The sequence below is a fragment of the Aptenodytes forsteri genome, unplaced genomic scaffold, assembly GCF_000699145.1.
Source record: "Aptenodytes forsteri isolate BGI_AS27 unplaced genomic scaffold, ASM69914v1 Scaffold360, whole genome shotgun sequence".
Classification (NCBI taxonomy): Eukaryota; Metazoa; Chordata; class Aves; order Sphenisciformes; family Spheniscidae; genus Aptenodytes; species Aptenodytes forsteri.
Window position 1 is genome coordinate 284,791 of NW_008796109.1, and position 17,571 is coordinate 302,361.

The 17,571-nt window shown below is 36.9% G+C and overlaps 1 protein-coding gene across 2 annotated transcripts in view; it reads right to left on the minus strand.

Annotated features, from left to right (window-relative positions):
* NR2C1 (nuclear receptor subfamily 2 group C member 1) overlaps positions 1-17,571 on the minus strand; it is a 58,699-nt gene that overhangs the window by 30,029 nt on the left and 11,099 nt on the right. The window contains exons 2-4 of one of the 2 annotated variants that reach the window (XM_009286752.2): positions 11,189-11,264; positions 6,379-6,486; positions 1,210-1,440 (exon numbers count right to left, since the gene is read on the minus strand). In XM_009286752.2, the coding sequence (XP_009285027.1) occupies positions 1,210-1,440; positions 6,379-6,486; positions 11,189-11,242 (393 nt within the window). In that variant the 5' untranslated portion in view covers positions 11,243-11,264. The remainder of the gene's footprint in view (positions 1-1,209; positions 1,441-6,378; positions 6,487-11,188; positions 11,265-17,571) is intronic. The other variant, XM_009286753.2, reaches the window with a different exon arrangement.

Here is a 17,571-nt window from a genome sequence, read left to right on the forward strand (position 1 = left end):
GTTTCTTATAGTGCAAGAGACACCTAATTAAATACTTCTCTCAGAAGATCAAATCAACTAAAGTATTATTTGCACAACATACAATTATATTATAGGATATTATACAGACCAAAACATACATGGTCTATATAAATAACAGAAAAGGTTGTTAAACTTTAGTGGCAGCTTTCAGATATGATGGTCTCACTGCAATCTCCAAATCAGGAGGTTGCTCTAAATCATCAGCTAATGGAAGTGAAAGGATATGCTCAGAAGGATCATTATTTACTTGTCCAGTTTTTAATATTTTTCCTTAAGCAACTGTTTCTGGCCATTGTTTAAGTGTAAGATACTGGACTAAATGGACTGTAGCTATCCTGATGTTGCCTGGCCTACCAGACTGATGTATTTTAACAGCAGCATAAATGTACATGGGTAAACAATATGCAATAACTACGCTTTAGCTGGAGTGCAGTAATCTCCCTCTTCATGCTGAAGGAGCTCACATCTCCCATGTCTTCCGTGCGTGTTCTTCACATTCCTCACATCAGTACCATCCCATCCTTGCCAGGTGAGGATATGGGGCAGAAAGCTCGGAAGTTGGAGGGTGAGGACTAAGGAAGCGGCACATACAGTGTGCATGGGAGTAAGGTGCACTGGGGACCAGTTTAGGGAGTTAAAACCCTGACTAGTTACAATCTCACATTAGTAAACCCAAAATCTTTAGTGTTACTTTCCCACCCCCACTGAGTACTGTATTTCCCTACTAAATAGTCTCTTTGAGAAACTACCTTGGAGTACAATTCACACAGCTGAACAGTAGTTACAACAGTGTGCAAAAAAGAAAACAAGCAGAAGCAAATGTTAAGTGATAAAGACAGTGGAGAAAGGAGTATGTTTTTCAACAATACATGAAAACAGATGGAGAGTCAATGAAGGAGAAATAAGGAAGGACTGTTGGTATGGCAGGAGCTGGAAATGACAATAAAAATAACAGTATTCTTTCTGATGTCATGAGCCAGGGTACAAATTTTAAAAGCAATAAGTTTACAAAAAAAAAAAGTTTTCTTCATAATTTCTAAGTATTCATGCTGAGTCCTAGTGTAAGGAAAAGTATACCATTAAAAAAAAAACCTCAAAAAAGGAGAACCCAGACAGACATATTTGGAAATAAAACATCTCTTCTTATCCCATTTGAACGAAAATTATGAAATAAAGTGGATTATCTACCTGGATGTGTTGTGCAGATATATCAGGGGATGCAAAAAACAGTTGGTTGACACCTGCAGCATCTGGAGTTGCTAGGATAACTTTTCCTGGAGTGGAATCTTGTCTGGCAAGGATCACCTTGCTTGGGGTAGAGCCATCATGATTTGTTAAGATGAACTGCTTGCCTGCTGAGCTCTGATCAAGTGCTGTAACAATCTGAATCTTCTGGCCCGTCTGCTGATCTGTGACAATCTAATAATACATTTATCTCAAATTGTTATGGTAATTTAAGTTCACCTTTGGGGCCCAATCCGGGCACTGGAAGAAAATGGGAATTTTGCCTTTGACATTTGTGAAGCAGGATCGTCTTCCCCTCTGTCACACAAGAGTGAAGTAAACTCAGGCGAAACCTTGGATTTTCACTGTATTTGAAACACATTTCAATCGAGGGTGTTTGAAGTCAAAACCCGAGTTCATACTCAAGTTTTACAATTGGCCCGTGCTTTTACAACACTACTGAAACCCTTGACAATTCTAGCATCCAGAATTCGAGGCATGTCTGTAGCTCAGCCCTAGGACCTGTCAGGTTATGAGAATTCTTAACTCTTGAATTCACTGTATACCACGTGAACTTCTTAGCACCTCCCAGGTTTGGCTGCTTAACAAAAAACTTCTTAAAAACACACATGTAGACTTCCAAGTGAAAAAAGTAAGCATCAAACAGCAAGAAAAGCAATAATCTTGTTGCACCTGTATATACATTTTAGGCTTCATTTTTTGGGGGGCTTTTTTTTACATATATATTCCTAAATAAAATAAGTAAAACAGAAACTCTCTCCCTGCCTTTTTTTCTTTTTTTTTAAAGGAAAAACTTATTTTCATGATACATTTCATAATCAAGAACAGACCTACAGACTGTTTTTCCATTTTATCCCTATTTTCAAGCACAAATACAGCAGAACTTTATTTAATAATTCTCCACTAAACTCCATTTTTTGCCAACTTTGTCAGAAAATTATAATCCTCAGAGAAAATAATAAAGATTACATATATCTTCCATTATAAATCTCACTTTTAGTCACTTCCTGCCTTTCTCCATCAAAATGCCTATATGGAAAACTGCCTGGTTTATTCTGGAGACTAAGGAGAATCATCCTACAAAGACTGTTTCCTGCAAACTATTTTTGAATTACAGATCAATAATAACCATTTATGTCCATCTATCCATCCCTAACATTTATATGGTCCTTATTACTGATGAATTTATTTATTTCATGGTCTAACACTTATCATAACTAGTTTCATGTAATTAGAGCACCAATATTAATTGTATTTTCTACGTGGAGAACAGGGCCACAAAGAAACTGAATGAGGCATAATTTCACACCAGTCTTTATCAACTTTGCTATTGCACCTTCACAACTAGCTTATTACTTTCTCTAAATGTTCAATATAGTTAAATTTGTTTCAAAAACCTGTGTGTAGCTTACATTTTAAAAAGATAAGCAGTGAGAGATCTAAATTAGTGAGTATCTAATTTCAGCAGTTATAAATCAATATTGCCACTTTCAAATACTCAGAAATTATGAGTTTCAAAATATACAAAAGGAATGTGTTTCCTTCAGGTGGCCTTTTGCTACTAACATTTTAATGGATCAATTTTCAATTTTTTTCTCTGCAAAACACAATTAAAAGCTGATTTAAGAGAGAAGTCCGGGTAAGATGATAAAATTCCAGACGCTAAAGACATAAGAAAAGAACGAAAATTATCATGAGATTTGGGGTGTAGGGTGCGAAGACAATGCAAAACCCCCACAATAGTTATCAACATGATTAATACAGGGTTTTCCATTCAGTTTTCTCAGATATCCACATGTCCGGGACCACAAATGACTACAGCAGTCCCTTATTTCTCCTTTCAATTCTGTTATGTTGGTTCCATATTCTTTAGAAGACAAACCTCCTTGCCCTTTTAATTCCCTTCTTTGCTTAACTTTCTCCTTCCATTACGTTTTTTTTCATTTACAATCTTTATTTCTCCTGTGTCATTTTTGGCTGTTTTCAAAGTGGCTGATGTTCCCTTCCCCTTCTCTCCACATCTACTTTACTGGGATTAGGAGAAATCCAATGCATGTTATCCTCCACAGGGTGCATACACATACAAAAGCCAAACACAGAATATTGTGCTGTTTCTTTAATTTCCAGACCTGCTCTTTGAAAGACACTCTTATCTAAAATCTGTCTCCCTATCAAAACTTAAAAGTGCAACTATGTATACATCAAAAAAGGCATATACTTGATCTAGTTAGGTTTATACAAAGTAGAGTATAAAACTAACTCAAAAACCAGCATGTCCCAAACAGTGAAGATACAAATTTGAGCTAAAGTTGAAATTATTTTTTGGATATATATACTAAATTATCTTTTTTCCTGTTGTAGTCCAGCTCCGCAATTTAAAAAAGGTAGGTATTTGTAGATAAATATGGCAGGACAGTAGGCAGAAGAACCATTGCTACTTCACACAATTCACTTCACCTCCTATTTAACAAATAGTGTCCCAGTTCTTCAAATGGCTTCCTGCAATTCTAGGTGGATGCCCATGTGGTTTTCACTACGTGATATAGTAGGTATAGTGTTACGTTAATATCCATACAAAGCTATTCAATCTGCACAAATGGTTTCTGCAGCTGTCAAGCATTTGACAACTGACAGAGGCACGAGAGAAAGCAGTTTAAACAATTAAGCACAGTCTGCCTGCACCTGACCTCTTACGGCCATACACCTGCAAAAACTCCACCTAAATTGCAATGGGACTCTGAAAAGTGGAGCAGTTGACCAAAGTATAACAACTTGCAGTACCTACATGTTGAGATAAGAGAAAAAAATAATCACAGGGAAAAAGAAAACCACTTATCTTCTCAAGGGAATCCATCAGGGCTCAGTGACAACACATTATGTTTCTTAATAATCTGAAACTCAATATCGCTAAAGGGATAATGTTATAAAACAGGAATATATTAATTCAGGATTGTCTGCTTAAAAAATACACTTGCCCTATGTATATCGTTTAAGCACCCTGATGATAATGGAGGATAGTATTTTCCTTTATTGCTTTTAAGCCTTGTCCATTAACAAATTTTGACTTTCATTTGAACATCATTTCAATAAATAAAATACCTCAATAATTCTGTGTTGCTATTTTAGGAAAAAATAAAAAAAAAGTGTCTAAACACAGAGGACTAATCCACCTGTTTATAACAGAGCCAGTTTTGAACAGAAATGTTTGTTTAACAATAAATGTGACATTCAACTTTTATCCTAGAGAAATGTTAGCATTCCTTAAAAAAGGGTGACTAATGAAACGTGTTTTAAAGAACATTTTACTGAGAATTTTGTGTTTCAAGATCTCACATAATTATTTATGTGCAATAAATGCACAATAATAAATGCATATAATAAAATAAAGGAAAAAATATTGATTGACAATATAAACTCGAAATGAATCAATTTAACATTTTGAACATTTCACTGAGATGTATTTGTTCCTACAAACTACTTTACTCTTCACATAAATTCTGCTTTGAGGGAAGTTTTCATTACTAAGTTCTATCTCATATCTAATTTATTATTATTGATATTGGTGACATGTTTGTAGATGCCTGTTGCAGGAAGGATGCCATTCGACTGAGTGTTGTTCCACACATACCAAGAGACAACCACTGCCCCAAAGCACTTTACCATCCATTTTGAAGCAAGAATCAATGAGCGTGGTGAAAAAAGACAAGGGACAAAGTAGCTGGTTTAGAAACAAGCGATCTTCCAGCTACATGAGGCAATGAAAAACTATATAAAGGTCCCTGTCCCTAGAAAGACAATTCTTCTACGTTCATCATACTTGAGGTAATTACAGTGCCTAACCAAAAGTAGTTCTCCCCCCAACAAAAAAGCTGACACAGAAGGGTTAGAAATCTGCCACTGGCTCTGAACTAACAGAACTGTCCTGCTGTTCAACAATAAAGGCTCATGGGTTTATATGTCATCATCCCACATTCAGACCTTGATGCTGAAATTACATTAAATGGCTTCACACTACAGGGACATTATAGCATACAGGTATTGACGATGAAAACAGAGGATAAAGAGATGGTGGTTAATTGATTAACATGAATTAGTTAATAAAAGGTACAGTGGTACACAAAGTGTAGAACAGGAGTGTAGGTAGCTGAAAGAATAAAGATCTACTGGATAGATAAGACTGGTACTATGACTAGAGCACAGGTAGGGGGTGATAAAACAAAAGACCATGTATGGGGGGCGGTTGTGAAGAGTCTTGGAAGGTTGAAAGCTTGAATGCAATGCACCGAAACAGAAAAACAACAGTGGAAAACATTGAAGAGTGAAGCCAGCAAAAGAAAAAGCAGCCAAGATTATACTAGCAGCTGGCCCGCTTAAATGAGTGCTTTTGTATGCAACAACATATATCTCAGAATATTTTTAAAATTCATTCTGCAGTTGATGTTTTTCTCTAGGATGAAATTAAGAAATAAAACGTTTGCAAGGACTTGCACTGACTTTTAAGGGATAAAATATAAAATTCCACTCCCCAAATCCTCCTAATCTCCATATACACATTTCTATGTTGATTTAACTACCTACGTTGCCAAAAACTTCATACCCTCACTTGAATTGGAGATTATTACGTGGCCAGGCTATGAATTAGCATACCAGGACATATAACATTGGTTGGGACAACCAAAAACCAGTATTATTCTCAGACATTAGGTTGCCTTGCACTTTTTCATGACTTGTACCAATAATACAATGCAGTATTTCCCTCCCTCCCTGCTCCAAAATGTAGAAATGTTCCAACAACTCAGTTGAATTACCAAATTTAAAAATTATTCAGCTTTTAAAGAGCAGTATCATTACAGTATTGGGAAAAGTCTTTTTCTGCTCAGTGGTTATAATTTTTTGTAATCTTAAAATTCTTAGGAGAAAAAAAAGAAAAAAAAAGGGGAAGCATTGGAATGATGTTTTATTCCTGTTTATATAGAAATGGTCTCTGCCACCCAGAGCTGAATATTTACATTCAAGCAAATAAAATGATGCAAATGAAAAAGAACCATATGTGAAAACTGGCAGGAATAAATAGTTCATCTCTGCTTTTAAAATATATCAGATGAAGCATACCTGTATACGTTGTGGTAGAGAGAGGCCTGAATCTGCAGGGACAATCTGTATTCGTTGTGCTGACCCATCCATTAGTGTTTGTGTAACAGCTCCCTGGGAATGGGTAATCTAGAAAGAAGAAACAAACGTAATGGATTGACAATGGATATACTACCTTAAGGATGGATACACTACCTTAACGGATGAAACCTTAAGGTTTCACCAACTTCTGATTTCTCTGCACAAGGCTATGGGAAGTCTGACACTCTTACTGTATAAGGAATGCAAATGCTTGCAATCTAATTTAATAGCTTAATTTTGCTAGTTAGAAAATTCTGTTTCACTATTTTAAACCCATTTTGAAATACCTTCCAATTTGAAATTTAGAAACATGTTAAGTAAAACAATTCATTGTTGACAAGTCCCTGTAAGTCAATCAGACTGAACATTTATTACTGTTGATGTTCATGAGACACAATACCTTTCATCATAGTTGTGCTACATTTACATGAAAATATTTTTACCTTAATGGCTTACTTAAAGTGACAAAAGAATTTTTGGTGTGGAAACACAGCAATTGGCCTTTTCTGTTCTGTTTTTCTGTTAAAGCAGCAAAACCAGAACAACAGAATTTATACTGGGGAACTATCAAGAAAGTTAGAGAAAATTAATGAAATGCATGAAGTTGGCAAGCAGCGTATCTTAAAACAAATTTAAATCTCTGTGTGAATGCTCTCAGACACAATTTGTGGAAGTGCTTTAACGATTATCAGTATTTTAAAAATTCTTCACATGCTATAGCTAAAGTTATATGGGGGAAGGTATTATTCATTACATTATTTCTCAATAAAAATTAAGAAGTACAGCTGCTGTTTGCAGAGGCTTGATCAGAAAGGCCAGACTTTTTGTAGTGCAAAGGAAGTTTGTCTTCACAGAGTTTACAGATACCTTCAAATTGAAATTTTTGTCTTAAATTCCCAAGTAACTTCCCAAATGTTTTGCAGTTCAAAAACTCTGTAACATCCTGCGATTCTGTATTAATAATAATTCCCAGTATTTACACGATTATAAAAATGCTCCTCTTCAACTGTCGTCCCATCCTGTCCCCCCCCCAAGAATTAATGTAGAGAATATATATCTACATCGCAGTAAAGGTATAGTTTCATAACAGGTTGAAAGCTTTTTCGTTCCTCCTGGATGAGCTTCCTGATTTTGCAACCACACCACCATGTAAATGCTAGTACCAGCAGAAGAAAGCAGGCAAGAACATGCAGCTGGAGGTGAGTTATGAGAAGGGGAAGGAGCGGTGGGTAAGTCTTCCCCCTACCGCAGAAATACAAGCTCCCATCAGCCTAAGCTGATTTTGAAATTTTACCCGAAAAGGCATTACTTTTGATACCAGTCTCAGCTCTTATAACCTACTTGCTCCTAATCCCTTCAGCTTGGTAGGTGAAACTGGTTGGTTAGTCATTCAGTGACCTGGAATAGGACACTGATGCAGGTTAAAAAGCAGCCCAGCAAACAGACAAACAAAGGCTATTCTTAGCACAGATCAAACCTTCAATCCAGATCTCCACAATGCTCAGAAGCAGATGCATCTGAGCAAATGAGAGTGGGATTAAGCTGCTGGGGGGATCACTTAAGCTGCCAGCAGCAGCAAAAGAAATGCCTGTCAAACTACTGCCCAAGCCATTTTCGAACACTGCTTTCTAAAAAGACCTGATTTTTGATGAGCATGAATACTTTCCATACTCAAACAATTCATCCACTTCTTTGCTTAAGTAAAGGACAAAGCAGAGTTCATTATACAGCAACATTTAGAGTTTGAAAGAGATACTTTCAAGCACTGAAGTTCTGCATCAGCCTTTCAAATGACATGTACGTGTGGTGATTTATAGGCAATTGGAGTTTTATGTGAATTTATCTCTGCTTTGCAAAATAAGCTACATATTCCAGGACTGTTTTATGCTTCCTCCCTTAAAATGTCATGATCTACATGTTGTGTAAGGTAAAATTGCTCTTCAACCCCACAAAATGTCAGCTTGACAGTTTTACTTCTATACAGAATACAGTTTTTTTATTGCAGTTAAAAAAAATACTGATAAGAATAACCACAGTACTTGTTAAAAATTATATTTTGTATGTGTGTGACAGTCTCTGTTTCGACAAATACATAGCTTTCCTCTGTTACTGTTACCTGGCAGGACTGTGGAAACAAACCACCATATACTTAGTGTACCCAACCACAGATTAAAGAAAGAAGATTGCTGCGGGCTCTTGACAGACAACTTCCCTACCTGAATCAAGGAATGGGATCTTGATGTAGAAATATGAATTATCTCACACTCAGCAAAAGATGATTAGCAGTTAGCAGAATTTGAGAAAAGATAAACGTGGTGCAATGCTCCATATAGGCAAGGCTATAAATTCTTTTTTTTTAAATAAGTTTTGCTTTTATGCAAAAAAGCCCTAGATTAACAAAAACACATGCTTGTGAACATCATTATAAAATTGTTTGTGATAATTTTGTGTTTTAAAATGCTTCATGAACAAGAATTAATATTATAAAGAAATCAAAACCTATGTCACAGAACACTTCTGACCATTATTTCAGTGAGACAGAGAAGCACTTCCCATTCTCCTCAGAATGGGAACACCTGTCTTTTTCCTTTCATGTTCTGAATGGGAACACCTGTCTTTTGCCTTTCATGTTCTACTCATGTAAATTTTTCTTGTAAATTCAATTAAAGCTATTTCAACATTGAAGAGAATTACAAATGCTAGCAAAAATACTGCTGAAGTTCCCTAGACCTTAAACTATGGTTTTCAATGCTTACATCGAATAGGAACACCACCAAGCAATTACAGCTGGTAGGTCACAGGTAGGTAGGAATGTAAGATATTACATGAAGGCCCCTGTAAGACCACTCTCCTTGCTGACTCCACCTTTCAGGCAGTGCACTCATGCATGGCATGCACCTTTGGCAGTAATTTTGGCTTACGGAGTCCCACCTTGCACCGCCCTGGGTGATGCTTTTCAGTCCTTCTAACCATGTGCCAGGTTGGGCTGCACCTTGTACCAGATAAGGGAACTGACCCCAGCTGGGAGGGAGAAAACCTTCCTCCACTATCCCGTCATTTTTTTTCCCAGTTTTGTCCACCACACAATGACACAGAGAGCTTACATGAGCAAGTAGCATAGCGTGAGAGTAAGTGGCTAAGTGAGGACTGGGGAATGCTTAAGCTGCACTGCTGCCAAATAAGATGTGACAGTCTCAGGCACAGTAAAACCCTTCTAAAGGACAAATCCTAACCTACACTGCTGACAGAATGATATCCGTGAAAACTGTAAGGCTGCAGTTTCACCATGAACAGAAACAGCCAACAGCTCTCTGCAGTGTCACACCTCACTCCCTCTGTCTTCTCCCCTGCCTTCCTTTGGCTACCAGCCATCTCCTTTACGCTGGCTCTGGTACTCATTAGAGCCTTCTCAGACCCTACTCAATGCACTAACCCAGCAGAAAACCTTCCACTTGTTTTGGCTGGGTTAGCTTGCTGCTAGTGTGGAAATTAAACAAGGTAGGAAACAGGAAAAGGACCTTCCCTCTCCCATGGCACTGAGATACTGTCAGCTCAGTGTCTCATGGAATCACATTACGAAATTGAGAAACAACACTCACAGAGGCTAAAAACCATCATCGCATCATCCACCCTCTTTTCCGAGTGGAAGGTACACTTCAGCTAGCTTTGACTAGCCTGTACGTTCAAAAAAACACACCCCCCCCCAAACCCAAACCCAAACCCAAACAGGAAATACAGCCCTATTTAGACCTCCACAAAGAATTACATTACCAGAACAAAACTACACTAGACACCCCATTCTCACCTATAAAGAGGACAAGTGAGAGACAGAAAACACCATACATCACATAAATCACTTCTGTACTTTGAGACAGCCTTAGCAACACTCAGATGCTACAACAAGAAAAGCTATAAGAATTTATACAGAATAGAATTAACCATCCCACCCCCCCAACCTTTCTATTTGAAATCAAGACTGAGAGGAACTAGTTACTTGAAAAGTAAGCCTATGTCTAGACAAGAACCAAGAGTGGATATTTCAAGCTAAAAAATACCATTTATTTAAGATAAATAAGATGCTTCTATCTAATTTAAAGCGCTGCTAATTTTAAATAGACTATACTATGATAAAACCTTCTAGATAAGTATGTATACTCTTATCCACACTCCCAAACTATCTGTGCATCTCCGGAAGTTCTCTGGCTGCAGTACACAGATTCTGCACACAGGTTACAGAAAATGAAAACCAGAAGTCAGCAGAAACAGGAGTTCAATCTTCCTTTTGCCTTATACCAAACACCAACAAATACTTTACAGCGAAGAGCATGGCAAACCTTTACTCATGAAAACAAAAATGACAACTGAAGCAATTGCTTAATTGGAAAGTAAAAGCTACGTACTGACAACTCTCTTGATTGTAAATTTTGTAACTGAAAGCGAGCAAAGCAATTCTACAACCAGAGGGCTCTCTGAAGACGACTACAGGCCCAAAAAGCAGAGCTGAACAGCTAGTCCCTTACTGGAAACACTGCTAGATTTTCCTTAGCTTCATTTCTGTGGGGCAAACTTTGGCAAAAAAGACTTTGCAGCATAACCTTAAAATGGATACAGTAAGTTCTTCTAGTCTTCCATGGGAGAGTCTCCGGAAGCTTTGGGTGTACTAAAAATTATTTTCTCTTGTGATTTTGGTTTTTACATCTGTGCATTTTATTATTCAATGTCTCTTAAATAGGACTCAAAATTAATGTACCTCTCCCATTTGTTGTTCAATAATTTGATGGGCCAGTTCCTCTATGGTTGCCATGATCTTTAATCACCAGAATTTCCTGTCAAAGAAAGGAAAGAAGATGCTTAACATCTATAGCCTCAATAGTAAAAATATCTTGGGGAAAATATAGTTCACATAAGTAAAGTATGTTCATAGTTGTCTGAAGGTGACAACCCTGCAGAATTTAAAGTTTGATTATACTATAAAAGTAATAATTTATTTTCTATTTGTAAACATCTCTATCTTTTTACTCAAATAACTCACAGAGAGACTGCCTATTTCCGCCCCCTGCTTTCCCAAAGAGCAACAATATAATAAACTCGCTGTGAGAACAGAAGTGTATTACTGACCATGACATCAGCAGGGACATAATTAACATCTTAAAAACTAGAACAGAGCCAATTTTGATAATGCAAACCAAGGGGGGGAGGGGGGGGGAATCTAACAAGGTCAATTTTGTAATTAATAGGAGGCACTACTTGGAAGGCAGAAAATACAGATGTTTAAAAAAAGATGCTGTTTTGCCATCAGTACGGTAGTTACAGTGTAAGAAGTCCAAATCTTCATAAGAAGAATTTCGTAGGATTTAACAGACACTACTACATTAATGCAGTATGAAGTATTCAGACGTATGCCTTGTTTGTTTGGGTATCGATTTACAAATATTCACTAGGCAGTACTTAAAAGGAACATACACAAATTATGAAGCACCATAAACAATTTTCCTGACAAAAGCTGTATTAAAAACACTGTCATATCTACTTCTTCTATGAACCAAGACAGTACTCTCACACCAAAGGATTTGTCTATATACTAAATTTGCTTTGTTTCAACTATACAAGGTACTCGGGTTATACAGCCTTCTCATTGCAGGCAAAGTTATAAAGATGTTTAATACCAACACACATTTTCCTGTATGAACATAAGAATAAATGCTGTCAGTATAAAGGATTTTTTATACAGTAGACAAGATTTATTTATTTATTTATTTCACAAACAGGAATGGTGCTGTGTAACCATACAAAAAGTTAGAATGCTAATGGAAGTAGTTACATATGTAGAAAAGCTGTATATATAGCTAGTTGGTTTTCACTCCTTAACTTTGCTGGAACTTCTAGGAACTATCTCCTACCCCAGTGATCTCTAAACTTTCCCAATCAACTATGCAAATAAAAATGTAACTCACTTCGAAGCTCATTCTGCTCTTATAATTGGAAAGAGCGATCTCTTTTGACCACGGCAAGAACTGCAGGCCTTGGAAGTTGTGCATAGCGGTGTACTAAACCCTGATCGATGTGTGGAAGGGAAGACTACAGAAATACTTGGGCACTGTAGACCATTCTTAATCACCCGCCAGCATGCTGCATTGTTAGTTAAATTAGGACAAAAGATGACAGGCATACACATAAAACGTATGAGACTGAAGCTTATGTTGAAAAGCATTACCTCCTTAGAAGATCTAATAAACGTCAGCACCCTTGCAGGGGCACTCTATTAACCCACTTCTGCATGCGGTGAGCTGCAGCACAACTTCTATTCAAAGAGCACTTTCAAGTCAGCCAAAATATTCTATCAGATGTTTTCTTCTTTTAAATAAAATACTTACTAGCAACAATATATTGCATTGTTTACACACACAGTGCCAGAAATTAGTACTATGTGATTACAAAAAAAAAAAAAAAGCTAAAAAGAAAAGCTTGACATCTTAAAAGCAAATTAAGAGAACTATTTAGTAAGACACACACTTTTGGGTGAGAAAATATACTTTTTGCAAAGAGTTATTTCAGAGGAAGATCTTACTGCTTCGTGACAATTTGACATACCAGAAATATTGTGCATATGATATTTTGCAAAAAATTAAGAGTAAACTAAGTAAAATGCTGAAATTCTACTCTGATCTCAGAGCTGATCCTGCTTTGAGTGGGGTTTTGGACTAGAGACCTCCTGATGTCCCTTCCCACCTGGAATATTCTACAACTCAAAAATGCACTGTTTTCTTAGCTACAGAAACAACAAGAGGTGCTTGCAATTACAAAAAAATCCCCAATATTTTGAAAGCAGTTTGATTTGCAAAATCTTTTGACTGCCTCCATATAGGTCTACTGTGCAGATATTTTCAAGGACACAATAAACGATTATCTAATTATAAAGTTTTACTTCACTGAGTGTCTAGTTTAAAGAGCTATGCACAAGAAAGCTTATTTTGAGCAGTTTAAAGCGATTTTATGGAGAATACATGTTCACCTATGTCAGCCTTTTGAGACAGCAATAACATCTTCCATTCTGCAATCACTGTCTCTAGCACTTTCTACATTATTTTCCCGAAAGAAAATAGACTACATCAGTATCATTTTCCCATGAGAAAAGCCAGGTCTATAATCCTTCCCATAATGAAGTATTATTATGACCTTCTCAATTTTAGTCATATTTACCAGCAGAGCCTACAGCTACTTTAACTTTATTTTATGCTTTTCTAAAACTCCTAGTGTTTCGGCCTGCAGAATTAGCATGTTCCAACAAGAATACTGAATACTAATTATTACTGCTATAGCTGTGTTGCACCAACTCAGCAGCACATGGAAATGAACAATACAGTACAGTGAAAAGAAAAGCTTAATTTACTGTTCATCTAGTAAAAGCTTGCAGTCCAATACTGAACTTGCACAGGAGGCAAAATCTGGAAAATAACTTTTACAGAAATTGACTCAGACATGAAGAATAATTATAATTTTGCAGTGCCACACGTATGATAAAGATTCTTTTTAATGTTCTCTGGCATACAATTACTTTAAATTAACATATCAGCACATTAATATTTTTGCCACAAACTCAGTAAATGAAAGATGGAGAGATCTGATTTCTCCAAGCCTCCACGAATACTTTGTCCACAGTCTCTACAAGTAAGAAAGGTCTTTTCTTTTTAATGCTGCAGAGTCATTACTACCTTATTCAAAACAATTCTGTCACCAAAAGGGCTAGCCCTAATCTGTCTCTTGGCCTGAATCTCCAATCTCTCGTCCCTGCTGCCAGCACTGGTACATCTGTGACTTCACAGCCAGCAGCAAAGTTTTATTTTTGTCTGTGTTAGTTCTCAGTCCAAAGAATGACTTGCACTTGCTATATTAGCATGCAAATGCTACTGCTGTACCAGTGATGGAGGGGATCTGTAGATCACACCTTTTCACAGCAGCAGAAATTTACATCATCTTAAGCCATCTGAAGTCTCCCATACTTTCCCACAGCTCTATAAATTGTTGTGAGACGAGCCTTGGAGCTTAGACACGCTTATTTTTGGATCTTACAGATAAACCTGGTGAAGAAACGAGAAACAGAGGATGAAAAAAAGCAACATACAGCCACAGGACAAAACAGGCAACACTTATGATGGTGAAGTGGCCTAGCAGAGACTTCTGGTCCATAACGTAAAGTACTGTACAATTAGGAGGTTGACAGGGATCTATCTTCTTGCCTCACCCCCTATTTCTAGGAAGGGTATTATTTTCTAATTGCGAGAACCTTAATAGTCAAAGCTACTTTTAAAAACAATGCGAAGAAAGCAGCGTAGTTATAAAAGTTTCACACACATGAGCTTATTTGTAGCTAAACTTCGTATTCTCTGGTAGAAATACTCTTCAGCACAGACTTTTCAACCTCTTAGTAGTTAACCCTCCAGTTAACAGACATTGACCTTTTCAAATCCCAACACAGAACTAAATGGTGTCTCATCTTTGAGATGTTGGACTTTGCGTTCTTTGCCATACTGCCAAACCCTCACGAAGAGCACGGGGAGAATTTGTACTGGTTATGGCAGAATTTTGTATTGGTGCTAACAACTGTCCGTAACAAGATCTCTCTCTTGCGAGCAAGATGAATAGCTATGAGAGAAGGCAGGTATTTTTACATTATTAATTCAGTGTTATCAAACAGCGCTAATAAAATATTAAAAATACCCAGCTCTCTCAAATTCAGAATTGGCCATAGGCATCCTTTATTCTTGCTGTTAGGAGCAATGTAAGTATGCTCTGCTTTAATCTTAAGAGCAGTGGAAGAGGTTCTCTAAAAGAGATTCCCTGTCTTGATGATGTATTATTTTTGCAGGAATCCTAAATTAGAAATGAGAAAAAAGTAGGAAGGAATTTGGAACAGAATAGAGTGTTAGTCACAGCCTCCAAGATGTACTCAATTGTAGCAATACAGTCTAAATGCCCCCCAAATAAACAAAATTAAAGAAAACCCAAAGGGCAGTGGTAAGCAAATCCTTTGACAAACTGTTTAGAATCAAACTGCTTTATAGGCGGTGATTGTAAATAAAAACCTAATGTAATTACAATGGACTCTGAAAGCCTGACTAGATTAATATTCCCTAAACAAGTGATGCTCCTATCCTTCTGCAATCAGAAGAATTTTACTGGTCAAAAAGATTTTCTTTGACATGTGATTCTCAGAACCAAAAAAGAGAAATCTGTGTTTACAAGAGTTTTCAAACCCAGCTATTTCTGAACTTGAAGAATGTCACCTCTCCGTTCAAAGCACCTTCAAGAAGGTTTTTCTCAACAACTATAATCTTTAAAGAATGAGTTGTAAATGGCACAGCTCTCAGAAAAAAAAAAAATCCCTCACAAAAGCGTAACAAACACTTATGTGTCCATCACTGAGGGTCTCAACCACCACATAAGGACAGCTTTAAAGAATGCTGGTTTTAACATTAATGCTTCACTATACACCTGACAGTGCATCTTAGAAAAAAATAAATTATTCTTTTACCTACAAGTAGTTAACAATAAAAATTGAAAAAATAAGAGGGTAACCCATCTTGAAACTGCATAAATTCTTGATCATAGTCATGAATTCACCAGCTATGAGCTTGAAGTATGAATCCCATACATCCCAATCCTGTTGAGACACAGAAACCTCAAACCAAAACAAAAGCTTTTCAGTTGCTCATCCAATCATTCTGTGCTGCTAGTTAGATCATCCTGCAGCTCAGAGGCACGCTTCTGCAGTGTTGTCTCAGTAGGAAACAAAAAGACCAACCTTCAGAATCAAGAGGTGTGTGCTTTAAGGAATTATTTTGCACCTGCTAGTTAGTTCTGCTAAACCAGATGCGACTGTCCTCACAGCTAAGATGTATTAGTAAAACAAGCTAGCTTGAAAACTGAAAGCGATTTAAACTAACATGTTTTACCCTGCCGTAAAGCAGTGAAGGAATACACATGTATTCAACTATGATGCCCCAGCCATAGGGAAATGAACTCTGAGAGAGGCATAAACCATTAGAAGTGAATTTTTGAAGCTTTATCTAAAAGAGCCATCTGCTTCCCATTTGAACTAGACTTGTGTGAACAGACTACTTCAAGCATGCAAACAAGATTGAACTCTTGTGATGAAGAGGAATCTGGAGAATTGGTTGAGGCTGTTCTACCTCTTCAAGCTGCCTGGAATAAGCACAAGGAAATTCATGGATGCAGAATCAGCTGTCAAAGCTAGACAAATCATCTGAGCATAAGCACGTGAGGCACGCATACAATGGAAAAAAGGATATACTCACTTGAGTGAGAATCTGTAACTACTATGGTCAGACCACAATAAAGAGTTGCTATGTAAAATTGACAGAACATTTTTAATAGTTTGTACGGACTATTAACACGTTGTTTCCTTAGCTCAGACTACTACTTAAATAAAAACGTTAACACTGTCAGTGTTCGCCTTGCTACAACTGTATCACTAGTAGCAACAGAAAATTTCTGGAGAGAAGCTGATAGAGATACAGTATATACTACCTCTTGATAACTTAGAAGACAGCCCTGAAAACCATGTTGGTAATCAACAAAAATATTAAGCAAACCACGTCTGACATGCAGTTATTATAACCTATATGCAGAAATCCATTGCCTAGAAAAATATTACAATGAAAGTATTGTGATAGCATAAAGTGTGTGCGTATGTAAGTATATATATATAAAAAATTCAATTTCTGGGACTTAAGTGGGATAATTGAAGAGACAGAATTTGTTAGTATACCTTTACAATTATAAAAAAAATCTTTGACTAACATAATAACTAGGTTCTTTCCTAGATATAATATATATCAGTACCAACTGACAACTGCTGCATTATGAAAGAGCTATGAAAGCAGTTTTTTTAATTAGTGTTTACAACAGTGTTGTTGTTTAACCCCAGCTGGCAACTAAGCACCACACAGTCGCTCACTCACTCCCCCCATGGTGGGATGGGGGTGTCGTGGTGGGGGAGAGAATCGAAAGGGCAAAAGTGAGAAAACTCATGGGTTGAGATGAAGACAGTTTAATAGGTAAAGCAAAAGCTGCACACACAAGCAAAGCAAAACAAGGAATTCATTCACTGCT